We start from the raw sequence: 27,146 nt of genomic DNA on the forward strand, positions 1-27,146 counted from the left end.
CAAGTCCAGAGGTCAGGGTGTCATGGTCTTACCTCTTGCTGGCTTCTATCATCTGACATGTGCTGGTGGCCATATTGGTTTCTGGGGTTCTTATAACTTACCACACCCTGCGGCTCCTCCTTCCCACTGGGAGGAGCTGGATACCTTGCATATATATAGGAGGTCTGTTGCTTCATTTCCCTGCTTGGTCCTCTTGTATACACATGCTCCTGAGATTGTGCTGCTGCTTCTGGTTACCGACCCGGCTTCCACGGACGATCCTTCTGGCTCCCGATCCCTGGCTTCGATCGGACTACCCTTGTGGCTCCTGATCCCTGGCTTCGTTCGGACTATCCTTCTGGCTCCTGATCCCTGGCTCCGGTGGAAGACTCTGCTTACTGTTTGTTCATCCGTTTGGACTTTAACCTTGCTGTTTGGTTTTTAATAAAGCCTTCCTATTTCAGTTATCGGTTGTTGTACGTCTGATTCAGGCTTCCGTGACACAGGCGGCCCTTCGTAGTTTCTTGCACCGTGACCCTGAGGCTGGATTTACACTTGTGCAGTGCGAATTTAAGCTCTGTTATCTCTGCAGATCATGGGCCAGATTCACAAAGGTTAGCGGATCTTTAGATCCGTGTAACCTATGTGTTTTAAGATCCGCCCTCGCAAGTTTGTGAGGAAAGTGTCAAATTCACAACACACTTACCTCCAAACTTGCGACGGCGGATCCTAACTCCCCCGGCGGAATTCTAATTCCACGGCTGGGGGAGTGTACTATTTAAATCAGGCGCGCTCCCGCGCCGATTTAAATACGCATGCACCGTCCGGGGAATTTCCCGGCGTGCATTGCTCCCACTGACGTCAATAGGACGTCAGTGGTTGCGACGTGAGCGGGACTTGCGACGCGCGTGTTCGTGAATCGGCGTACGCAAACGACGTAGGAAATTTCAAATTCGACGCGGGAACGACGGCCATACTTAACAATACTTACCCCTGCTTTTAGCAGGGGTAAGTATACGACGGGTACCGCGCTACGGAAACGACGTAAGAACACAGCGTCGGGTCCGCGTACGTTCGTGAATTTCGCGTATCTCGCTGATTTACATATTATTCAGTGTAAATCAGCGGGAACGCCCCCGGCGCCATTTTTAAATCCCAAAAAAGATCCGACAGTGTAACACAGTGTGACACTGTCGGATCTCAGCCCTATCTATGCGTAACTGGTTCTATGAATCAGGTGCATAGATAGGACCAGTAAAAATCAGAGATACGATGGTGTATCTGTAGATACACCGTCGTATCTCTTTGTGAATCTGGCCCCATCTCCGGTTTAGCTGTGAATTTGGAGACCTGGGAGGGGGAGGGGGGAAGTGTATTGAGGAGAATGAGAGAAATCCTGATGAGAAATGAACACATCTGCGAATCAGATGCATGCCCATAGAAGATAATGGACCTGAATTTGCATCTGAGCAATTGAATGCGGTTTAAGCCGCACTCAATTTGCATAGGTGTGAACCCGGCCTGAAGGTTCTAGCCATGCCTCTGACAGGTGGGGGTAAGGGATAACAACGAACATTGAGACTTTGTAAATAGAAAATCATGATACAAGCTTTTTGTATTAAACATTATTTAATTATGTTATTAACAAAAAACGATTGTTTTTTTAAATATTAATGTTGTGGACTGATACCTTTAAAAATCCACCTTTTGCTTTTTGTGTTATTTTTTTTGCCATCAATATATGAGGATATATGTATATACTTACCAACATATTTGTAATTGAATATCTTCAATTACAGTAATTTATTTTAAAAAATGGGGATAAATGCCTGAAGATCAAATTCAAACTCGAACAAGTGCCGCTGTCTTATGAGGTTTTGTATTTTGTATGTGCTTTTTTTAAAAAAATGGTGTACAGGTGAAATAGAGGTGTTATGCTGACATACTACACATAGCCAGTAGGTGGTGTTAATTTGCTTTTAGAATCATCGGTTTTCCTTCACACAGTGTGAGCTGCTTATTGGACAAACAGGAAGTAATACAGTAAGATATGTTCATCACTCAACTTGTTAGGTACAGACCATAAGGGATCCTGGGACAATACAAACACATGGCTGCTGAGGAGCTTCTTTCTGACAGTAAGGCCAATTAAAAATGTTTTCTTTTATACCAGGTCATTAAAATGTTAGCTTCTATTTTTCGTTTGAAAATTGCTTTTCACAACAGATTATTTAATGTGAAAGACATGTATGTGTCTTTTGTCTTTTTGTTCAAGCTATCCGTACTATAATTTCCGCAGCTAGAATTTTTGACTGTAGTCAATTGTATCCTGCAATACCTACAGTGGAAGTCAGCCTAGCTATTTTACATCAGCTACAGCACAAAAATATCAGTTTAAAAGTGTAGATAGTGTGTGTGTGTGTGTGTGTGTGTGTATATATATACATTTATATATATATATATATATATATATATATATATATATATATATATATATATATATATATATATATATATATTGTGTCTGTGTGTGTTCTTCAAATATAAAAAAAGTGGTAATTTTACGTACAGAAAAATAATGATTGTACTGCAATGTTAGCTGTGGAAACCAGCAACAAGAATTTATAGAGATGAATATTTAAAACTCAACTGTCAATAGAAAAATAATAATAATAAGCAGAATGTTCATAATGGTAGTAGGTTGTTATTTACAGCTCATGAAATGTTTACTTTTGTTTTCTTTTTTAGATTAAGATCTATCTATTCATTTATCACTGCCAATAAATAGACAACACAAATGTACTATCTTCTTTTTAATCTCTTGATGTACATATATCTTGCAGAACTGAAAACATATTATTTTAAATGTTCAAATTAAATACATTAATTGATATTGGCAGCTGGGTTATAAGGTAACCATAAGTTTGGGGAGTGTATGCATATACATACTGTATGTATATATATATATATATATATATATATATATATATATATATATATATATATATATATATATATATAGTTGTGCTCATAGAATGATAACACAAACTTTTCTTTCACTCATGGCCATTTATTATCAATCAACTGTGTTTACTCTTTTTAAATCATAATGGCAACAGAAACTACACAAATGGTCCTAATCAAAAGTTTACATACCCTGGTGATTTTGGCCTGATAACATGCACACAAGTTGACACAAAGGAGTTTGAATGGCTATTAAAGGTAACTATCCTCACTTGTGATCTGTTTGCTTGTAATTAGTGTGTGTGTGTGTATAAAAAGTCAATGAGTCTCTGGACTCCTGACAGCCCCTTGTATCTTTCATCCAGTGCTGCACTGACGTTTCTGGATTCTGAGTCATGGGGAAAACAAAATAATTGTCAAAGGATCTGTGGGAAAGGGTAGTTGAACTGTACAAATACAGGAAAGGGATATAAAAATATAACCAAGGAATTGAGAATGCCAACCAGCAGTGTTCAAACTCTATATATATATATATATATATATATATATATATATATATACTGTCATGGGCGTCCGCTGAACTTTTTTCGGGGGGGCATGATTTTAAGGTCATCCATGCTCGGTCACTTTTTGACAATGTCATGAAGGGGAGGGGCTTAGTCATTATCACATAAAGAGCAGGCATGCAAAGGTTTGAGAAACCTGAAGCAACTATCAAGCAACTAGCAACTTTGAATAACAATATCATAAAACATGGAGGCCCCCCAAGCAAATAACAACCCCCTGGATCAGTGCCAGTTACTGCAATAACAATCTCTAGCTTTGCTGTCAGTTTCCGCAATAAAAATCGCCAGCATTGGTGTCAGTAGCAACAACAATAACCCCCCACATTGGTGCAGATTTCTAGAATAAAAACTTCAGCATCTGTACCAGTGTACATAATAATGACCCTCAGCACTGGTGTCAGTTTCCTTACTAAAAACTCCCAGCATTTGGTGTCATTTTCTGCAATAATTTCCCCCACCATAGATGGGAGGATATCAGGTTAGACACTTCCTAATGGCTCAGTCCCTAGGAACAGTAATAGATAATGGCCAACAGGCCCTCTTACCAGACCTGGTGAAACTGCAACAGTGATCCCTCTGGCTGGACGTTCGCTCACTCTGGGTTGCCTGGGGTGACTCTAGTCAGTAGTGTAGCATGCCTGTACCCTGGCAGCAGCTCGGTCTTTCTCCCTCTCTGGTCATGCGGGTACAGCAGGGCTCCCTCTCTGGTAGTGTGGGTACAGCTGGGCTCTCTCTCTGGTGGTGCGGGTACAGCATTACTCCCTCTCTGGTTGGTGCGGGTTCAATGTGGCTCTCTGGTTGGTGCGGGTACAGCGTGGCTCTCTGGTTGGTGCGGGTACAGCGTGGCTCTCTGGTTGGTGCGGGTACAGTGTGGCTCTCTGGTTGGTGCCGGTAAAGTGTGGCTCTCTGGTTGGTGGTCTTGTTGGTCACAGCGCCGCTGCTCCATTCACCAGAGAACTCAGCAGCTGCGCTGTGACAGGGAGAGGAGAGCCGCGGGCTGGCTGTACTGTATATCTTCCCCGATCGCCCCCCTCCCCCTCTCTGTCAGCTGGAGCTAGAAGAGAGAGCGGCTCTAATTGGATTCGGCAGGCCGCCGCCTTGCTTCCTGCCCGCTGTTTTTCTCCCCGAGGATCATGGCACTGGTTTCTAGGGGGGGCAAGCGCCCTCCCTTGCCCTATGGAACGGATGCCCATGTATACTGTGTGTGTGTGTGCGCACAGAGGGGAACTTATACTGCTAGTTCCTGGTGGGGTCAAATAAAAATAAAAAATAGCTACTAAGAATTCTCAGTTGATGCATGAGAAAAAAATGCTTTGAAATATTTAATTTCATATTCTCTGAAAAACGGCCAAGAAATCATAAATTCTGCCAGGGTATGTAAAAGTTTACATACCCTGGCAGAATTTATGAGCACAACTGTGTGTGTGTGTGTGTGTGTAAAAAAATAAATAAATATATATATATATATATATATATATATATATATATATATATATATATATATTATACAGTATCTGACAAAAGTGAGTACACCACTCACATTTTTTGTAAATATTTTCATGTGACAACGCTGAAGAAATAACACTTTGCTACAAGCACTGATAGGCAGCACTGATGGACACTGACAGGTGGCACTGATTGGAAGCACTGATTGGCACTGATAGGAAGCACTGATGGACACTGATAGGTGCAATTGGTTGGCATTAATAGGCGGTACTGATTGGCACTGAGAGGTGGCACTGATTGACACTGATTGGCACTGACTGGTACTGACAGGTGGCAATGATTGTTACTGACTGGCACTGACACGTGGCACTGACAACACTGATAGACACTGACAGGTGGCACTGATTGGAAGCACTGATTGGCACTGACAGATGGCACTGATTGGCACTGACAGGTGGCACTGATTGGTACTGACAAGTGGCACTGACAGGTGGCACTGACTGCCACTGACACGCGGCACTGATAGGAGAGGGGTTGATATCGGGGCTTGTAAGATCTGCTCAGTGTGTGACACTGTCTTGTAATGTAACTGCGTGCAGGGAGAGAGAGGAACTGTCAGAATTCAGCATTGATGTCAGGGGTTGTGGGGGCCGAGCAGCTATCGAACACCAGCCAATTATTGGGCTGATTAAGAAAGGGGGTGGAGCCACATACACGTAGCGGCCCACCCATTCCCCATCCTATTGGCTGATGTTCAATAGCTGCTCTGCCCCGCCCACCTCAGACATCAATTCTGAATTCTCCTCCTCCTCTCTCTCCCTGCACACAAATACATTATAAGACAGTGTCACACACTGAACGGATTTTACAAGCCCAATATCTGCTCAATGTAATACTATCTCACGGGGTATACATTGCTTAGATCTGGCTCATGCAAGCATTTCACAGCAGCCCAGGCAGATCTCAGGAGACAGCCGGCATGGGGCTACAGTACACAAACACAGCATGGGTGATTAGGGTGTGCTACAACATGACTGCATTGGTTTTTAACTTTTTATTTTTGATTGGCATTCAGCTTTAAAAGTAACTTACACTATAGTCTGTTCAACTTGTAGGTTAGGCTAGACTGTCACTGGCTTTTTCTTCTTCCCCACCACTTCTTTATCTCTTAGGCTGGCTGTCCTTTTCCCTTTCCTCCATTCTGTAATCCCCACTATATAACTACTGTTTATATTGAGATTCTGTTTTGAGCCACTACATATTTGTAGTTCCTTTATACTGTACTTGTTGTACAGCAAGCTAGCTAATGCTGGATGACAACATCATATTTTTGGGGGGGCGGCAAACAACCACCCCCCCATTGGTCGGTTGGCAGCACCTTCCCACATCCCCCAGCACTTACACCATCAGTTGCAGTCAGGTGAGCTCCTAAGGGGGCAGGGCAGCGGCCTGGGTTACAGGCTCCTATGGGCTCCTATGGGCAGTGTGCAGCGGCTCCTGTGTCCTCTCTGCATCGCGGTCTTCCACCATGTGGCTCCTCCTTCCTCCTCCTAGGCGTCCAATAGGATCGCCTGTCCTTTCAGTAAATCGGGTGACCAGTGTCGAAACCCGCTTCCTGATTGGCCGGCAGGGCAGTCATCAGAAATTTTGGGGCCCCTTACACAGCTTTAGGCCTGGGCCTTTCACACTGGGGCGGTGCACTTGCAGGACGTTAGAAAATTATTATTATAAACCCAACCTAATACTAATATTCTAATCTTAATTTCACAAAAAATTGTAGAAACAAGTATTACACATACATACATGTCTTTCTATAAAATCTGTAAAAACAAAATAGTATCAACTACAAAGTAACAGTTCTACAAGTAAGAGTCAAGTATTCAAAAATCAACAAATACAGTACGTACTTGCACTAGTATAGATCTATTTGAAATACAGTATCTCACAAAAGTGAGTACACCCCTCACATTTTTTTAAATGTTTTATTATATCTTTTAATGAGACAACACTGAAGAAATTACACTTTGCTACAATGTAAAGTAGTGAGTGTACAGCTTGTATAACAGTGTAAATTTGCTGTCCCTTCAAAATAACTCAACACACAACCATTAATGTCTAAGACGCTGGCAACAAAAGTGAGTACACCCCTAAGTGAAAATGTCCAAATTAGCCATTCTCCCTTCCCGGTGTTATGAATGGGAAGCAGGTGTGCTGAATTTGGTGTTATTACACTCATAGCGGTCACTGGAAGTTCAACGTGGCACCTCATGGCAAAGAACTCTCTGAGGATCTGAAAAAAAAGAATAGTTGCTCTACATAAAGATGGCCTGTAGGCTATAACAAGATTGCCAAGACCCTGAAACTGAGCTGCAGCACGGTGGCCAAGACCATACATGACAGGTTCCACTCAGAACAGGCCTTGCCATGGTGGACCAAAGAAGTTGAGTGCAGCGTCATATCCAGAGGTTGTCCTTGGGAAATCGATGTATGAGTGCTGCCAGCATTGCTGCAGAAGTTGAAGGGGTGGGGGGGTCAGCCTGTCAGTGCTCAGACCATACACTGCACACTGCATCAAATTGGTCTGCATGGCTGTCGTCCCAGAATGAAGCCTCTTCTAAAGATGATGCACAAGAAAGCCTGCAACTCACTTTTGTTGCCAGTGGTTTAGACATTAACGGCTGTGTGTTAAATTATTTTGAGGGGACAGCAAATGTACACTGTTATACAAGCTGTACCCTCACTACTTTACATTGTAGCAAAGTGTAATTTCTTTGGTGTTGTCACATGAAAAGTTATATATATATAATAAAATATTTACAAAAATGTGAGGGGTGTACTTACTTTTGTGAGATACTCTATTTTAGTACATGTGAGACAATGTTTATTAAAGGAGAAGTATAGGCAAAGCTTTTATGGCCATACTTTCATGGGTCACAGGGCTAAGCCTGCAGATCGATGCTGCATCCAACTAGATGAGTATAAGGTTGTTTTTTTTTATACCCCCATACTACTCTTTTAACCACTTCATTACTGGGCACTTAAACCCCTTTCGTGCCCAGACCAATTTTCAGCTTTCAGCGCTGACGCATTTTGAATGACAATTGCGCGGTCATAAAACACTGTACCCAAATTTTATTTGTATAATTTTTTTCCCACAAAGAGAGCTTTCTTTTGGTGGTATTTGATCATCTCTGCGATTTTTATTTTATGCGCTATAAACATAAAAAGACAGAAAATTTTGAAAAAAAACCACAATATTTTTTACTTTTTATTATAATAATATCCCAATTAAAAAAAAAAAAAATTCCCTCGGTTTAGGCCGATACGTATTCTTTAGGGCTGTGGAAAATAACTATTAATTCATCGATTAATCTTTAAGTTTTTTTGATCAATCAAAATTTTTTTGATCGATCAAAATTATTTTAATTGGTACCCACCTCTCCGCCGGCTTCCGGGCCTTCAGGGAGTTCCATCGGAGATCCGGTGATGTCACGGACACCGGCGGGGCTTATCGTATCCATCTGAAGGGCTCCTTTGTTGTGCCTTCATACCTTCATGCCGGCGGGACCTTACTATCTGCCACACGCAAGGGCTGTTACACTTCCCTCCATCACTTCCCTCTATCAACCTGGGATTCTACAACCATCCACTGGGAGTTGTGATAGTTCCCTTCATGGGACATCTACATGCCGACGGACTGATGTTAACTTCTCCTCATCTAGATTCAGCAGTGGCATCGTTGTACACATTTTTATACCAGTATCATACTTAGCTACATAATTTTATGACTGCTTTTGCTATCGTTTGGTCTTACTCGCACCATTTTTACAGTTTATGTAGCTACATCGATTTTATCTCCAGTGCAATATTTTTTTTTGTTACCTACTTGAAGACTATAAAAGTTTTAATGCTATTCCCATTGAGCGCTGCCTTTGTGTGTTTTTTGTATCCTGCTATCCATTTTTCCAGTGGTTGGTAGCTGCACTGGGAATCAGCCTGCAAGGAGGAGATCAGCTAAAAGTAGTTGGATCTGTATGTGCGTTATAATTAATCTAAATTAGTTGATTAATCGATTAAAAAAAAAATCGATTAATCGAACACAAAAATTTTGATCAGTAACAGCCCTAGTATTCTACATATTTTTGTTAAAAAAAATCGCAATAAGCGTATATTGATTGGTTTGCGCAAAAGTTATAGCGCCTACAAAATAGGGGATAGATTTATGATTTTTTTTTTTTTTACTAGTAATGGCGGCGATTTGCGATTTTTTTTTGCCAGACCTGCGATATTGCGGCGGACGTATTGGACACTTTTGACACAATTTTGGGACCATTCACATTTATACAGCGATCAGTGCTATAAAAATGCACTAATTACTGTATAAACGTGACTGGCAGTGAAGGGGTTAACACTAGGGGGTGAGGAAGGGGTTAAATGTGTATCCTGGGTGTGTTCTAACTGTGTGGGGGAAGGGGACTGACTGGGGGAGGTGACCGATGCTGTGTCCCTATGTACACAGATCGGTCTCCTCTCTCCCTGACAGGACGTAGAGCTCTGTGTTTACACACAGAGCTCCACGTCCCTGCTGTCACCGCCGATCGCGGGCACCTGTTTCCCTGCTGCACGCCCCCAGCGGCGCGCACGGGGAATGTCAACAAGAGGACGTCCAAAGACGCCCACTCGGCACTTGAGAGCCGCGCTGTGGGCATCTTTCGTCCATTGCGCGGATCCCAAGTGGTTAATGGACGCTTGACTGATATATTTTGATGAGAGATTTTTGAACATTTTTTTATTTAAGTTTACTTTTGTTACCTGCGATCCAGAGTCAGCTTATAATGGGCTATTATTTGAAACAAACTTTAGCTCATCTTTATTCTTGACTTAGTAAGCACAAAGGCCCAGATTCACATAGAACTGCGGCGGCGTAACGTATCGTAGATACGTTACACCGCCGCAAGTTTTCATCGCAAGTGCCTGATTCACCAAGCACTTGCATGAAAACTTACGCCGGCGGCCTCCGGCGTAAGCCCACGTAATTCAAAGGGGCGTGTGGCATTTAAATTAGGCGCGCTCCCGCGCCGGAACTACTGCGCATGCTCCGTAATGAAATTCCCGCCATGCTTTGCGCGAAGTGACGTAATTTTTTCGAACGCCGACGTGCGTAGCGTACTTTCGTATTCCCGGACGTCTTACGCAAGAACAAAAATGTTTTAAATTTCGACGCAGGAACGACGGCCATACTTTAAACAGCACATACGTGGGCTGTGTAAAGTTAGGGCAGCTAAAACGACGACTAACTTTGCGACGGGAAACTAGACTAGCAGCGACGTAGCGAACAGGAAAAACCGTCGTGGATCGCCGTAACTACTAATTTGCATACCTGACGCTGGTTTACGACGCAAACTCCCCCCAGCGGCGGCCGAGGTATTGCATCCTAAGATCCGACAGTGTAATTCAATTACACCTGTCGGATCTTAGGGCTAACTATGCGTAACTGATTCTATGAATCAGTCGCATAGTTAGGAAGACCCTAAAACAGAGATACGACGGCGTATCAGGAGATACGCCGTTGTATCTCTTTTGTGAATCTGGGCCAAACTTTCCAGCGACGCTACCCCCAACATTTATGCACAATGAAGGTCTGGAACGCAAGTATTCTGCAAGCTGTGTAAGTACCTGAATGTGACTTGGCATAAGTGCGTTGCCTTCCCTATATTGCAGAGGTTAGACTGGGAGAGGGAAATGCAGCACAAGGAGTCAGTCAGTTGTACTGCGTCTGCATTGCACATGCGCTAACAAGTGCAATGCAGGAAGAGGGAGCAGGGAGACAGCGAGATGAGCTCATTGGTCTGCTGCTTCTATTTTCACTGTCCAGTCACAGAATGAGTAAGGGACAAGACTTGTAAGGGCTCAAGCACATGGCTATTTGTAGGCATTTTATGCACATAGCACACATTTCCCTGTGCTTTCCCATGGCCAGGGAGCCACACATGCCTTGTACAACCTAACATACAAGTGAAAGGAAGTACACCATCATACTCTTGTAAATGCTGATTTTTCTGTGCAATAGCATTTTTGTGCAATAGCATTTTCCAAACATGAAACTTCCATGCTTGGGGTAATATGTCAGACGCACATGCGTGTGTAAACACTGATGGAAAGAAGCATTAACATATACAACAGTATGTCTGCATACAGCTATTCAATGGGCAAGCTGTATGCGGTGCCGGTGGCTCATCAGGCTCGGGAAAGCTCTGGGACATTTATGCTGGGCGTAAATAGTCCATATATATGAACCTAAAATGTTACTTAAAGCGGATCTCCACTCTAAAGTGGAGTCCCGCTGATCGGCACCCTCCCCCCCTCCGGTGTCACATTTGACACCTTTCAGGGGGGAGGGGGGTGCAGATACCTGTCTACAGACAGGTATCTGCACCCACTTCCGGCCCTACGATACGGGCAAAGGACGGGTTTTTTCTCCGCTTCCCGTCCGTCCCCCGTTGTATGCTGGGAACACTCGGCTCCCAGCACACAGCGGGAGCCAATCGGCGGGCGCAGCGCGACTCGCGCATGCGCCGTAGGGAACCGGGCAGTGAAGCCGGAGCGCTTCACTTCCTGGTTCCCTCACCGTGGATGGAGGGGGGAGCAGCAGGGTGACGAGCGATCGGCTCGTCATCTGCTGCGATCACCGCTGGACTCCAGGACAGGTAAGTGTCCTTATATTAAAAGTCAGCAGCTGCAGTATTTGTAGCTGCTTGCTTTTAATATAGTTTTTTAGTGGCACATCCGCTTTAAAGGATAAGTTCAGCTTCGCTTTTAGGATGGAATTTGTAACACTTTCCTGCTCCTGCAGTGGCTTGGCGATCTGAGCCCTCTGTGTGACAACAGTACAGGGAGAAGTTCACCATACCTGCTGTAATTTTTTGAAAAGGGCGCAGCCATGTGGGGTTCTACCCACAGGGCCATGTCATTCATTCACAGAGTTATCAATGCCGTTGAGCACTGTGGTAGTTCATTGAATCTTCCCGTCAGGGTAGCATTGCTTGCCTGTAATATGTATGTGCCGACAGCTCACACTGACAGTCTGCAGGAGAACTGCATGGCACCAGCAATCTGCTGATCACTAGTGCAATGCTTTCCAGGCTCCTAAAAAAAAAAAATTGCAAATGCATATATTTGTACCTGCAAAAAAATGTGCATTTATTATTATTTTTTAAGGTGAATGTATACTTTAAAGTGGAGGTTCACCCGAAAAGTAAATTTTTAACCTTAGATTGGTGCTCATTTTGTCAAGGGGAATCGGGTCGTTTTTTTAAAATCGAAGCAGTACTTACCGTTTTAGAGAGCGATCTTCTCTGCGGGACCGGGCGTTCCTATTTGATTGACAGGCTTCCATCAGTCGCATACATCGCGTCACGATTTTCCGAAAGTAGCCGAACGTCGGCGTGCAGGCGCCATATAGAGCCACACTGACGTTCGGCTTCTATCGGCTACTCGTGACGCGATGTATGCGACCGTTGGAAGCCTGTCGGAAGCCTGTCAATCAAATAGGAACACCCAGTCCCGAAGACCATACCCGGAAGCGGCGGAGAAGATCGCTCTCTAAAACGGTAAGTATTGCTTCGATTTTAAAAAAACTACCCGATACCCCTTGACAAAATGAGCATCAATCTAAGGTTAAAAAAAAAATTCCGGGTGAACTCCCGCTTTAACTGTAGCAGAGAAAAACCCGGCCTCCTGTCCTGAGATGTGTGGTACAGATTTGTAAATCTCAGGAAGTATTAAACAGAAATAGAAAAAAATTGAAAGGTAAACAGTTACTACATATGTGTTTCATCTGTGTTTTTAGCTGTTTGCCTAGAGTTCAGCTTTACCAACCACTTGCATTATTTTGGGCATGGCTAGGCCTGCTTTAAGTGGCATTAGTAAACAGTATGAGGAATAAGGTGCTGCCCCTTACTATGTCCATGTATAGTAATCCTACAGAAATTGTATTGAAGAAATCTTGGAAGGAGTGACACACATCGTCTTTGTGTTACTGCTATTTGTTATGGAAAGGATGAGTTAATTGTGACTGGGGGAGAAATGTGTGTAGCAGGAATGCAGTTGTTTTCCTTAATCATTTGTTCTACATTCCGGCAGCTCATCTCAGGTTCACAAACCCTCTTTGTTTAGATTTGGTTGGGATACTTTTCATGAGAATAAGTACTGGAGAGTATAAAGACTTTCTAGCATCCCCTTATCAACCATGATCTAATTTCTCTTGGTGGAATTTGAGGTATAACAAAGTACTAAACTCTGAAGCCTTCTTTACAATTTCAGATTTCCACAGTTTCTTTTGAACAAAAGGGTTAGTTCACGCAAGCACAATTTGTACATTATTTGAGAATTTTTCTGATAAAACATTCTAATACATATATATATATATATATATATATATATATATGTATGTGTATATATATATTTCTTTCACTCATGATTCCCGTTTGGCTGAAGCCATTTATTATGAATCAACTGTGTTTACCCTTTTTAAATTATAATCACAACAGAAACTACCCAAATGATCCTGATCAAAACTTTACCCCAGTTCTTAATACTGTGTATTGCCCCCTATTATAATCACAACAGAAACTACCCAAATGATCCTGATCAAAAGTTTACCCCAGTTCTTAATACTGTGTATTGCCCCCATCAATGACAGCTTGAAGTCTTTTTTTGTGGTATTTGTGGATGAGGCTCTTTATCCACTAGGCAAAAAGCCTCCAGTTCCTATAAATTCTTGTGCTGTCTTGCATGAACTGCACGTTTTGAGATCTCCACAGAGTGGCTCAATGATATTTAGGTCATGAGACTGAGATGGCCACTTCAGAACTTTCACTTTATTCTGCTATAGCCAATGACAGGGCGACTTGGCCTTGTGTTTTGGATTATTGTCCGGTTGGAATGTCCAAGTACGTCCCATGCACAGCTTTCTGGCTGATAAATGCAAATGTTACTCCACAATTTTTTGATAGAATACTGCATTCATCTTGCCAACAATTTTGACCAAAATTCCTGTGCCTTTGTAGCTCACACATCCCCAAAACATCAGCAAGCCACCTCCATGCCGTTCATCATAGGCCTTGATGACTCCTCTCCAAATGTAGCATTAAGGTCCCTTTCACACGGGCGAATAGAATTCAGCTTTTAGCTGCGAATAAATCAAGTTATCTACCGCAGCTAAACTCAGACAATGCTTTCCTATGTCTACATTCACACACTGCGTTTAGCAACGGTTTCATTACATGGGATTTGGTGCGGATAGAAAAAATAGATTTGACTGCGTCCAGGAACAATTTAATGTAGCTATCTGCAGCTATCTGCAGCTAACTGCAGTGTACTATGTCACCTGCAGAAAGCAGCAGCAATAAGGAAAGAAAAACCACAGAAAGCAATGGAACAGTGGAACAGAAATGTCAAGAATGTTCCAATAAAGCTAAACGCGGCAAAACGCTGCTAAACGCAGCCGCACGTTAAACGCAGCTAATCGCAATGTACAACTGCAAGTGAACGCTGTGCCAGGATTCTCTGAATTTCAAAATAACAGAACATGCTTTTAACTGCGGCAGAACAGCCTTATAGTTGTGGCCAAAAAGCTCAATATTGGTCTCATCACTCCAAATTACTTTGTGTCAGAAGGTTTGAGGCTTGTCTTAGTGCTGTTTGGTGTATTGTAAACGGGATACTTTGTGGCATTTGCGTAGTACTGGCTTTCTTCTGGCGACTCGGCCATGCAGCATATCTTACTTCAAGTGCATCTTAAAACAGCCACACCACATGTTTTCAGTGAGTCCTGTATTTCATTTGAAGTTATTTGTGGGGTTTTTCATTGCATCCTGAACAATTTTCCTTGCAGTTGTGGCTGAAATTTTACCTGACCGTGGTTTGGTTTCAACAGAACCCCTAATTTTCCACTTCTTGATTAAAGTTTGAACACTGCTGATTGGCATTCTCAATTTCTTGGATATCTTTTTATATCTAAACAAGAAGACTTGCTGCTCCAGGTGAGACAGGAAGCCTGATGATCTCACGGGTGCCCGCCCCAGCTTTCCTCCGCATGTAATCATAAATAGAAGAAATGGCTGCACTCCGTGATCAATTAAAATTCCTTTATTAGACCATCCTAGGTGTTGACAAAAACAGAGAGCTGGTAAACATTGTCAACACTTGGGATGTTCTAATAAAGGAATTTGGATCGATCACGGAGTGCAGCAATTTCTTCTATTTTTTTTTTTTGCATAAAAGTTTTTATTAAGAGTATGAACAATGACAACAGATAATACAAGTAACTCATGAATGCGGACGCAGCCGCTATGGCAATCAAGTAGATGTTACATTACAACTGTGCATGGTGGTGTACAAACTATACATGGCAGAACATAGCATGTTTTATTTATCATCAAGTAAAGTAAAGCATATTTGCGAAAGCGATATGTTTGTGTATTGTTGGCCATCTGGTGTTGGTGGTGGGTGTAACTATGGTGAAACTAAGTCTAATAGCCTAACTCCGGTGCGGGTGTCTGGGTCACAGTGGTTGGAAATGTGGTAGAGGAAGAAGGGGGGAAGGGGAGTGAAAATCACGGGTTGGTAATTGGGGGGTCTCTAGGTGTTCTTATGTGGTGGAGTGTTGTATGGGGAAATGAACTCAAAAGGAAAAAAAAGGGGGGGATAGAAGATGAGGCGGTAGGGGAAGGGGAATAGTTCCCTCTTCCCCCTACTTCTCCGCCACAGCACTTGTGATTCTTTCAGGTCAGGGCCTGTTTGTACATGTCAGTGGTGATGAAATGCAGCCAGCAAGACCATGTTTTTTTAAACTTAGCAGGTGTGTCCTTTGCTTGATGTATTAACTCTTCCATCCCCGCTGTTTTTTGCATTCGTTTTAACCAGTCTGCTATAGATAGTGGTTCAGGGGAGCGCCATTTGATTGGGATGCACATCTTCGCTGCATTCACCATATGCATGGCTAAAGAGCGGAAGTAAGCCCTTTTTGGGGCCGTGGAGTGGTGGAGTAAGAATTGCGCTGGTGTCTAGTCAAGAGTTAAGGTAGTTATTTGATTTATAAGACAGTGGACCTTCTTCCAGAAAGGTTGAAATTTGGGGCAATTCCACCATATATGCAGGAGCGAACCTGTCTCTGTTTCACATCTCCGCATTGCTGGGAGAGTGATGGGTAAATGTGGTGTAGTCTGAGGGGGGTTCTGTACCATTGTCAGAAAGCATTTTTGAAAGCATTTTCTTGTGTGTGTACCTTTATTGTTCCTTCTGGATGTAGGCGTAAATGTTTTCCCATCTGGTCTCTGAGATCAATTGATAGTTCTTGTTCCCATTTGTGGCTGGCCCAGTTGGCCCAGTTGGACTTGGGACTATGGCCTGAGAATAGTAGTGAGTAAGTATAGGAGATCAGATGGGGTAATGCGTCTGGACCAGTCAGAGCAGGGTTGGTGTTTGTTGAAGAAATGTCTAAGCTGTACATACGTCCAAAAGGGAAATGTGGCATTTGTCATTTTCGCAGCTAATACGGTTTGGGAGAGAAGACAGCCTTCTTCAAAGAAATGTTCAGCTCGGACGTTTGGGTGCAGCCATGGTCCTGTCAGAAAGGATGTGTGTGTTCCTGGCGTAAAGTGTGGGTTGTGTCTGAGTGGGGTCATTGGGCCTATAAACGAGGAGATTTTGTTTTTGCTTCAAGTGTCTCGGAAGGAGATTAAAGATTAGTGTTGGGTGAATGAGGGGGTGGGTTTTACAACCCCGGGGGTTTTGTTGTGGGGATATCCAGGGGGTTTGCGATATTGGAAGGGTGACATAAAGTGTTCTAGTTGGACCCAGTCTTCAAATTTGGAATGTATGTTCCAGTCAATAATCCTAACTAGATGGCAAGCTTGTTGATATTTTCTAATATCTGGGAGACCTATGCCCCTTTTGAGTTTTGGGATGGTGAGTCTCTGGCGTAGTGTGCCCCAGATAAAGTCTGTGCAAGCTGTCCGATATGTTGAGAAAAAAGCAGGTGGGATTTTAATCGGGACAGATTGTAGTAAGTAAAGGATTCTGGGTAAAATGTTAATTTTTATTATGGCGGCCCTGCCAAACCAGGAAAAAAGTATGTTTTGTAATAGTGGTAAGTGATTTGTGGAGTATTAATCCACAAGGGAAGATGGTAGTTGGATGCCTAGATATGTGATCGAGTGGTTATTCCATTTAAACATGAAGTTAGTGTACATAATTCCAGAGGCAGAATAATGTTTAGGGCGTTGGATTTTGCGAAATTGATTTGATGGTTAGTCAGGGATTTGAAGGTTTTAAAATCTTTAAAGCGGGGGTTCACCCTATCGACGGGAACATTTTTTTTTTTTTTTATTTTACCTTAAAACCAGGCATTGTAGCGCGAGCTACAGTATGCCTGTCCCGAATTTTTTACCGCCGTACTCACCTTGTAGTCGTCCATCGAAGATTCCGGGGAATGGGCGTGCCTATGGAGACGGAGGATGATTGACGGCCGGCTCTGGCGCGTCACGCTTCTCCGGAAATAGCCGAAATAGGCTTGGTCTTCACGACGCGTGCGCATAGCCTGTGCGCAGGCGCCGTGAAGAGCCGAGACCTACTCCGGCTGTCTTCGGGGAGAGTGACGTGCCAGGGCCGGCCGTCAATCATCCTCCCTCTCCATAGGCACGCCCATTCCCCGCGGGAGCCGGAATCTACGATGGACGACTACAAGGTGAGTACGGGGTTAAAAAAATCGGGACAGGCATACTGTAGCTCGCGCTACAATGCCTGTCTCGATGGTAAAATGTGTCGGGGGGGGTGAACTACCGCTTTAAGTAAACTTGGGCTTGTTGTGAGTGGTTCCGTAAGGAAAAGGAGGATGTCATCCGCAAAGGCTGCTATTTTATAGGTGCGGTGCTTTAGGTTTATACCCTATATACTGTATCTGGGTTGGCTCTGAGATGTCTTAGTAGTGGTTCGAGGATGAAGATTAAAGGGGAAAATGGGCAGCCTTGCCGGGTCCTGTTCATGATGGAGAAAGCATCCGACAGGTGGCTGTTCACTCGGACTCTCGCCGTGGGGGTCAGAGTATAGTGCTAATATATAGTTTAGCATTCGGGGAGGGAGGCCAATGGCCTTCAAAGCTTCTGTCATAAAGTCCCAGGCCCCTCTATCGAATGCCTTCTCCGCGTCGAGGGATAGTAGGAACCCCTGGCTATGGTTGGATGTCAGCCAGTAGTGAATATTGATGGCTTTGAGCTTCTCTGCCTGGGATGAAGCCGACTTGGTCTAGGTCTATTAACGGGGGAGCAAGGGAAGAAGTCAATTTGCTAATATTTTGGCGTACCATTTAAGATCTACGTTCAATAACGTCTTTTCCTGGTTTTGGGATTACTGCGATGTGGGCGGTTAAGAGATCACGTGGGGGATGCTAGAGAGTTAAAAGCCAAAATGAAAAAGGGGGTGAGGGTCGATGCGTAGGTTTTGTAATATCCTACACTCAGTCCGTCGGGGCCGGGACTCTTGCCTGTTTTCATCTGTTTCAGTGCCAGGTCGGCTTCTTCGTTAGTCAGGGGGTTGTCTAGATCTTGTATTAAGGAGTCTGAGATTGGAGTTGGGCTATACTGTTTCAGAAAGTCAACGATCTTTTGTTTCCTGGACGTCTTGTCTTTGGCTGGATCTGTCGGGGGGAGATTGTACAATTGGGAATAGTACGTGACACACTGCTTGGCTATGTCGGGGTTGAGTTCAGTTTGTATCCCGATGCATCTGTCAGTGTGTGTATCGTTGTGGTGATTGTAGGGCTCTCGCCAACAATTTGCTCGCTTTGTTGCCATGTTCATAGAATGTTTTTTTTACCAAGACATATTTACACCGTACTTGTTTGCCTAGTGTTTCTAATAGCTGGATTCTGGCTTGCATGAGGGTTTGTAGGGTGTCCAGAGCTTGGGTGTGTTTGTGTGTACGTTCTAACATTTGGATCCGGTTTGTGAGTATTGTAAAGTGAGTTTGTCTTTCCCGTTTTCGTTTGGTGGATGCTGCAATAAGAATGCCCCGGATCACACATTTGTGGCCTCCCAATTAATAATTGGAGATGTGTCGGTGGACTTGTTTTTCGTGAAGTATTGTTTAATACGAAGCTCAACCTCTGCTTTAATAGAAGGGTCTGTTAGTAGGGAGGGGTCCAATCTCCAGGACTGTGGGCGAGTGAGCAATTCTGGGAATGTTATCGTCCTGGAGATAGGATGGTGGTCCGAGAGGAACGTGGGATCTATGGATGTGTGTTGGAGGATGAGCAGGTCTGTTTGCGATATAAATAGGTAGTCTATTTTAGAGTGCCTGTTATGTGGTGCAGAGAAAAAAGTGAAGTCTTTGCTGTTAGGGTTTAAAGTGCAGCAGGTGTCGTGTAGCATCACATTCTGAAGTTGCGTTTTGATGGTTCGTAGAGCTGCATAGATTAGAGAGGACGTGCCATTGGAGGTGTCTTGAATAGGGTTGAGCGGAAAAATTGAAGTTACCCCCTATTATGAGAGTGCCTTCATAAAAAGTAGTTCGAGTTTTGGTGACCCTGCGGAAGAAGGATACGTGGTGAGTGTTCAGGGTGTATACGTTTGCGAATGTGATTTTCTACCCAGGTAGGACCCTTTCAGAAAAAGTTATCTACCTTTCTTGTCTGTTAATGTGTCGGTTAGTTGGAAGGGGCAATGTTTTGCTAGAAGTATGGAGACACCTTAAGATTTGGACTCTGGGTTGGTTGCATGGTAGACCACAGGAAAGTATTGATTCTGTAGTTTCGGTGTCGAATTGATGCGGAAATAAATTTCCTGCAGGAATATTGGGCCAAATCCACAGCCAGCGGCGAAAAATAAGTTACTCAAAACTTATGTCATTTAAGTTACGGCGCCCTAAGTTGGTGTCGTAAGTGCCGTATCCACAGCGCATTTGCGCACAAAATTGCGCTTACGTAACTTAAATTCCGAGGCGTAAGGTGTGGTTATTGCAAGTGGGAAGGAAGTGGGCATGCTTCATTGTAATGAGCCGTGACCCCATGCAAATGAAGGGCCGGCCGTACTGCGCATGCGCGCACGAATCTGCTGCTCACTGGGCATGTGAAGAACTTTGCTCGGCGCAATCAGTGAGATAGGTAAAAGGCCAAGCATACTTAGTTTGAGGATCACCCTGTGTGTAAATAGCCCCAGTCAAACACACTTCCCTTGCAAAAGTATTTCCCTGTGTTCCCTTCCTAGAGCAAGTTGCTTCTGCTCTGAACGTTTGTCAGTGTTTGTTGGTGAGTTGTGTGTGAAAGAGAAGTTTTGGAGGAGTATTAGATTGTAGTTGTTGTTTGTTTCTGATAAGTGTATTTTTTGTTTGATTGTTTCTGCTAAGTGTTTTTTTTTTTTTCTGCTTGGATTTTGTGTTTGTTTTTTGGGTGTTTGCTTTTGACTTTGTAGTAGCTGTCTGCTTGTGTGTTTTGCTTTTTGTTTGTTTGTTGTGTGTGTATTTTTGTTTGTTTGTTGTGTGTGTATTTTTGTTTGTCCTGTGAGTTTTCTTGTTGCTGGGTGGTGTCTGTGATGGCTCCCAAGCGCAGGAAGCTTAATTTTACACATGTTGAGAAGCAAATCCTTGCCAGGTATATCATCCAATATGGGCGATATTTACATGGGCCTGATAGCCGGAACACCTCCCCGGCCCAAAGGAAGAAGATAAATAAAAAAATCACATAAATGCGGCGGGGGCGGGGGGGAGACGAGGACCCCTGCTGGCATCCAGAAAAAGATCAACGATCTGAGGAGCGTGGTCCGCAATAAGGTGGCAAAGCTCACTGCCCATAGGAGGGGCACTGGAGGAGGGGGACCATGCCCTATCCGGCTGACTGAGGAGGAATGGGCAGTGGCCCGGTGTTTCCAGCCAGAGCAGAGCAGAGCGTGGCTTTGACTCTGATGTTCCTGTGAGGCCAGGTAAGTTTTTTGATTTTCTATCTAGTGATTAGAATGTGTGGGTGGGGGAAGGGAAGATGTTCCAAGTGTGTGGATCCTCAAACCTGTGATTGTTTGGTGTCCTCCACAGATGACCAGGAGGTTGCTGGCCCATCAGGCCAGGAGGATGCTGGGCCATCAGGCCAGGCTGCTGCACCACCCCAAGGACAAGAGGCTGCTGAGGAGTCCCCAGGGGAAGGGACTGGCCAAACCTCCCCTCATGAGGAGGATGAGGGGGAGGAGGATGAGGGGGAGGAGGATGAGGGGGTGGAAAAAGAAGATCTGCAGCTTGGCAGGGAAATCCTTTTGGCCTCTGATCTAATGACATTTGAGGATACCCTTGAGGCTACCCCAGAGCCTGGCAGCAGTCAGGCCACCATCAGGGGTAGCCCCTCCCACTCCTCCCCCAACAGGCTGCAAACCACAAGGGTCACTCTCTCCCCTCCTCCAGAGCCACAAGCCTCAGGGGCAGGCAGGATGGCGACCCAGGAGACCAGGGGGGTGTTTGAGCGTCTGCCGGCCAGTCTGCAGAAGGACAATGCCCGACAGACCCCCACTGGGTGAGATAAAAAAAACTCTGACCAAGATGGAGCACAGCCTGGGTGCAATGAGGGAGTCACTCGGTGATGTGGCCACGAACTCTTTGGGGGTCATCACATGTTTGTGGTCCTTGCAGACCGCCACAACAGGCGTGGCCCAGGAGGTGACTGCCCTGACCCAGGCTGTGCAGGACAATACCCGGGCTGTGCAGGACAATAACCGGGCTGGCCAGGCCAATACAGCTGCCATCACTGTCTGTCTGAACAGGATAGCAGTGGCCTTGGAGGGCAGGCCAGCAGGAGGACAGACACCAGGGGAGGCTCCTTCTTCCCCTGCTAACACCCCCCCCGTGAAGATCCTCCCTCCCCTGCTAACACCCCCCCCGTGAAGATCCTCCAGTTGGCCGTGCCCTTGGGCAGCCCAGACGGAGCACTCGCCGCCGGAATTAATTTGCAGGGGTACTTTTGATTTTTTTTTTATGATTTTGTTTATTATACTGTACTTATGATTTGGTTTATGTGTGTGAATGATGTGTGAATGTGGGGGGATGGCATTCCTGATAAAATAAGGGTGTCACCCTCAGTTTTGGTCGAGAAGGGATCCCCAGGACCAGGGAGAAGTGATCCCAGGTTCCTGAATGGTGTATGAATGCACAGTGACATAATTGGAGCCGTGGCATGGTGTTACTGCTCCCAAGTACCAAAGGGGGGGGGGGTACTTGGATCTAATCCAATTCGATGTGCATGTGATGTGTCTGTGCTAGGGACCACAGTGGTGTGCATTCATGCATTCTCATTGTGACATAATTAATGTGCGTTTACTGTGAAAAGAAACATTCTCATTGTGACATTATTCATGTGCGTTTACTGTGAAAAGAAACATTCTCATTGTGACATTATTCATGTGCGTTTACTGTGAAAAAATGCCTTCTGCGAGGCGTCTCCTGGCTGCCTCCTGGCAGTCTCCTGGCTGCCCTCAGCAGACCGGGTAGAGTTGGTTAGGGGGGGATTGCCTGGGTCGGGGGTCAGGTCAGCACGTATGTCAATCTCCAGTCCCCTTCTCATGGCAAAGTTGTGCAGAATACAACATGCACCGATGATCTGGCACACAAAGTCTGGGGAATACAACAGTGTACCCCCAGACTTATCCAGGCATCTGAAGCGGGACTTCAGCAGCCCAAATGTGCGTTCCACAACTGCCCGGGTGCGTATGTGAGCCTCGTTGTAGCGTTGCTCTCCTGGGGTTTGGGGGTTCCTGAATGGGGTCATCATATGTGGTCCCAGGGCATATCCAGAGTCACCTGGAAGGGAAAAGACAGAAGGATATTAGTCATGCATGTGCCCCTTGTGATGTCTGCATCATGGGGGGGGACATACCTGACACCCATGTCACTCACCAATCAGCCAGCTGTCTCCATACAGGTTCAGCTCCAAATCTCTGGAGATGTTGGTCTGCTTGAATATATAGCTGTCATGGCAGGATCCAGGGAATTTTGCACAGACGTGCCAGATGAGGCCATGGGCATCTACGATTACCTGGACATTTATGGAATGCCAGTGCTTCCGATTCCGGAACAGGTGCTCTGTCTCATGGGGGGGCTGTAGTGCCACATGGGTACAATCAATGGCCCCGATGGTCCGTGGGAATCGGGCAATGTAGTAAAAGTCCGTCATGGTTTTCAATCGCTGGTCCTCCTGGGTGGGTTTTTGAAATTGATTGCCCATGCGCCGCAGTATTGCAGGGACTACTTGATGGACACACCTGCTCATGGAGGATTGTGCCATCCCAGCCAGACCTCCACATGTTCGTTGGAAAGACCCAGTGGCAAGAAACTGCAGTGTTGCCATTACTTTGATGAGAGGTGGCAGGGCATGGGATCGTTGGGTTGGGGTGGTGAGATCATCCTGCAGGATTCGGGTTAATTCAAGGATGGCTTCCCGGTTAAAACGGAAGTTGCCATAGACCTCAGAAGCAGGCATGCCAAAGAGATCTCGGCGTGGGCAGTATACCCTCTCCTGTGCCCTCCTCCTCCTCCTCTGTGCCCTCCTCCTTCTTTGCGCCTCTAAAGTAGCGAGTGCCGTTAGGATCATGGATGGCCCGGGCATGTTGGCAGACAGATTGAAGTCCAGCAAATATGTGTGCTCAGCTCTTCCTCAATGCTGTTGCTTCAGCAGACCTTTACACAGCCTGTGTAAAATTAGGGCTGCTTTTATAACGTGTAAATTTGCGCAGGGAAACTAACAGGTGTGCACAGGGCGTAATCTACGGCGCACACACTTAATTATGTGGATCGCCCTATCTCCCTCATTTGCATCTTTGCCTATCAAAAACAGCGGCGTGACTAGCGTAATTTGCGTCCGAGGAATGCGCCGGTGTAATTATTTTAGGTAGGACGGAAAAACCGGATTTTAAGGCGTATCTCGTTTTGAGGATCGGGCGCAAAGATACGCGCGGTGTAAAATTAGAAATCTCGAGTTAAGTCGGCGCTTTGTGGATTTGGCCCATTATGTCTGCCTTGCTCCTTTGCATGACAAGAAAAAGTTGGGAGCGTTTTTCTGGTATATTAAGTCCCCTAACGTTAAGTGATATGAGATTGACAGGGAGTTTGTCAACAATAGGGGTTTTAGAAGACATCCTTACTGTCGGTATGCAGGTTTTTTTTTTTTAAGCTGTGAGGTTGTGTAGGCTTCGAGAGCTGTGGCGGGGAAGGTGTCGGCGGGTGAATGGGGGTCCTAGTTAGAGTGGTTGTGGCAGCAAGGAAGGGGGTGGAGGTGGGCAGGCGGGTACGTGGGGGATGCAAAGTAAGGTGTAGGGGATAGAAGGTGAAGTAAAAGGGAAGGTGTTCTGGCGGCAGGTGAGAACCAGCTCACCTGTCTAAGTGGGTATATACCGCTAGTTGGGTTAGGCCGGAAGAGGTCAGTGGCATGCGTTTGGAAGTAGCAGGGAAAGATAAAAAAGCTTGAATGGGTACCACTGTGTGGGAGTTGATTTGTCAAGTAAGAAGGGTTTTTCAGTGTGGTCCGTCAGACCGGTAGCCGTAGTGTGTGGACTTATAAGTAGGTGGGGAATAGTGTGCTCAGGTAGATCAATGGGATGGGGTCAGTGGGTAATGCTTCTTGCGTAGCTGGGACCATGGGTGAGCTACATGGGTGTGCGTCTTTAGTCTGTGGTAGTATAAAAGGATATGGCGGGTGGGGTGATTATAGCTATCTTGAGACGTTTAGTTGTGTCTTTTTGTATTGCCACCTTAATGCGTTCAACAACAAGTATTAACTTTCTACTAGACATATGGGGCCAGATCCTCAAAAGAGATACTCCGACTTAAGTGCTGTTCAGTCTGTGTGTAACTTTGGAAACGATCCTCAAAAGGCTTTTTCCAAAGTTACACAGAAGATCCGGCATGTGTAATTGATTTACACTGCCTAATTTTAGGATGCAGTACCGCATCCGCCGCTGGGGGCATTTCGAGTCGAAATGCCGTTGCTAGTATGCAAATTAGCACTTAAGGCGATCCACAAAGCTTTCTAGCTTCTTTTTTGCGCCGTAAGTGTTATTTTGCAAGTGTAAAATTAGGGCTCGTTTTACAAAGTGTAAAGTTAGTCACACCTTGTAAAGGCCCATTGCAGCGACGGCATTTGGTATGCTTTCCCGAGGGAGAACTCCACGTCAATTTGTAAAAAACAAAACCGGCATGGGTTCCCCCCCAGGAGCATACCAGGCCCTTAGGTCTGGTATGGGTTGTAAGGGGACCCCCCCTACGCCGAAAAATTGACGTAGGGGGTCCCCCTACAATCCATACCAGACCCGTATCCAAAGCACGGTACCCGGCCGGCCAGGAAGGGAGTGGGGACGAGCGAGCGCCCCCCCCCTCCTGAGCCGTGCCAGGCCGCGTGCCCTCAACATGGGGGGGTTGGGTGCTCTGGGGCAGGGGGGCGCACTGCGGGCCCCCCCACCCCAGAGCACCCTGTCCCCATGTTGATGAGGACAGGACCTCTTCCCGACAACCCTTGCCATTGGTTGTCGGGGTCTGCGGGCGGAGGCTTATCGGAATCTGGGAGTCCCCTTTAATAAGGGGGCCCCCAGATACCGGCCCCCCACCCTAAGTGAATGGATATGGGGTACATCGTACCCCTATCCATTCACCTGGAGGCAAAAAGTAAAAGTTAATAAACACACAACACAAGGCTTTTTAAAATATTTTATTATTCTGCTCCGGACGCCCCCCCTGTCTTCGTTATTAGCTCAATTACCAGGGGGGGCTTCTTCTTCCACTCTCCGGGGGTCTTCCGCTCTCCGGGGGGGCTTCTCCGGACTCCGGGGGGGCTTCTCCGGACTCCGGGGGGCTTCTTCCATCTTCTCCCCTCTTCCGCTCTTGACTCGGCGAACCCCGGTTCTTCTGCAGCTCTCCGGTGCCTTCTTCTTCAGCGCTGGCTGCCTGCTATGTTTGTGTGTTAGCTCGATTTCAAACAGGCAGCCGGCGCGGTCTTCTGTGGCGTCAGGGTCTTCTGGTCTTCTGTTCTTCCGATGTTGTCTCGTCGCCTGTTGTCGCTGTAATGATGGAAGCGCGCCTTGCATCACATTTATATAGGCATCACCGTCCCATCATGCTCCGGTAGGTACCCACGTGGTGGGTGCACGTGGGTAGGCACCCACCACGTGGGTACCTACCGGAGCATGATGGGACGGTGATGCCTATATAAATGTGATGCAAGGCGCGCTTCCATCATTACAGCGACAACAGGCGACGAGGCAACATCGGAAGAACAGAAGACCAGAAGACCCTGACGCCACAGAAGACCGCGCCGGCTGCCTGTTTGAAATCGAGCTAACACACAAACATAGCAGGCAGCCAGCGCTGAAGAAGAAGGCACCGGAGAGCTGCAGAAGAACCGGGGTTCGCCGAGTCAAGAACGGAAGAGGGGAGAAGATGGAAGAAGCCCCCCGGAGTCCGGAGAAGCCCCCCCGGAGTCCGGAGAAGCCCCCCCGGAGAGCGGAAGACCCCCGGAGAGTGGAAGAAGAAGCCCCCCCTGGTAATTGAGCTAATAACGAAGACAGGGGGGGCGTCCGGAGCAGAATAATAAAATATTTTAAAAAGCCTTGTGTTGTGTGTTTATTAACTTTTACTTTTTGCCTCCAGGTGAATGGATAGGGGTACGATGTACCCCATATCCATTCACTTAGGGTGGGGGGCCGGTATCTGGGGGCCCCCTTATTAAAGGGGACTCCCAGATTCCGATAAGCCTCCGCCCGCAGACCCCGACAACCAATGGCAAGGGTTGTCGGGAAGAGGTCCTGTCCTCATCAACATGGGGACAGGGTGCTCTGGGGTGGGGGGGCCCGCAGTGCGCCCCCCTGCCCCAGAGCACCCAACCCCCCCATGTTGAGGGCACGCGGCCTGGCACGGCTCAGGAGGGGGGGGGGGGCGCTCGCTCGTCCCCACTCCCTTCCTGGCCGGCCGGGTACCGTGCTTTGGATACGGGTCTGGTATGGGTTGTAAGGGGACCCCCTACGTCAATTTTTCGGCGTGGGGGGGTCTCCTTACAACCCATGCCAGACCTAAGGACCTGGTATGCTCCTGGGGGGGGAACCCATGCCGGTTTTTTCTTTGAAAATTGGCATGGAGTTCTCCCTCAGGAATGCATGCCGCTGTCATTTTTTT

The 27,146-nt window shown here is 45.9% G+C and overlaps 1 protein-coding gene across 1 annotated transcript in view; it reads left to right on the top strand.

The window, feature by feature from the left end:
* Nucleotides 1–2,010: 2,010 nt before the first annotated feature.
* EDARADD (EDAR associated death domain) overlaps nt 2,011–27,146 on the top strand; it is a 152,713-nt gene continuing 127,577 nt past the window's right edge. The window contains 1 exon segment of the mRNA XM_040350759.1: nt 2,011–2,117. Coding sequence (XP_040206693.1) covers nt 2,090–2,117 — 28 coding nt within the window. The 5' untranslated portion in view covers nt 2,011–2,089.

The sequence above is a fragment of the Rana temporaria genome, chromosome 4 (assembly GCF_905171775.1).
Source record: "Rana temporaria chromosome 4, aRanTem1.1, whole genome shotgun sequence".
NCBI lineage: Eukaryota > Metazoa > Chordata > Amphibia > Anura > Ranidae > Rana > Rana temporaria.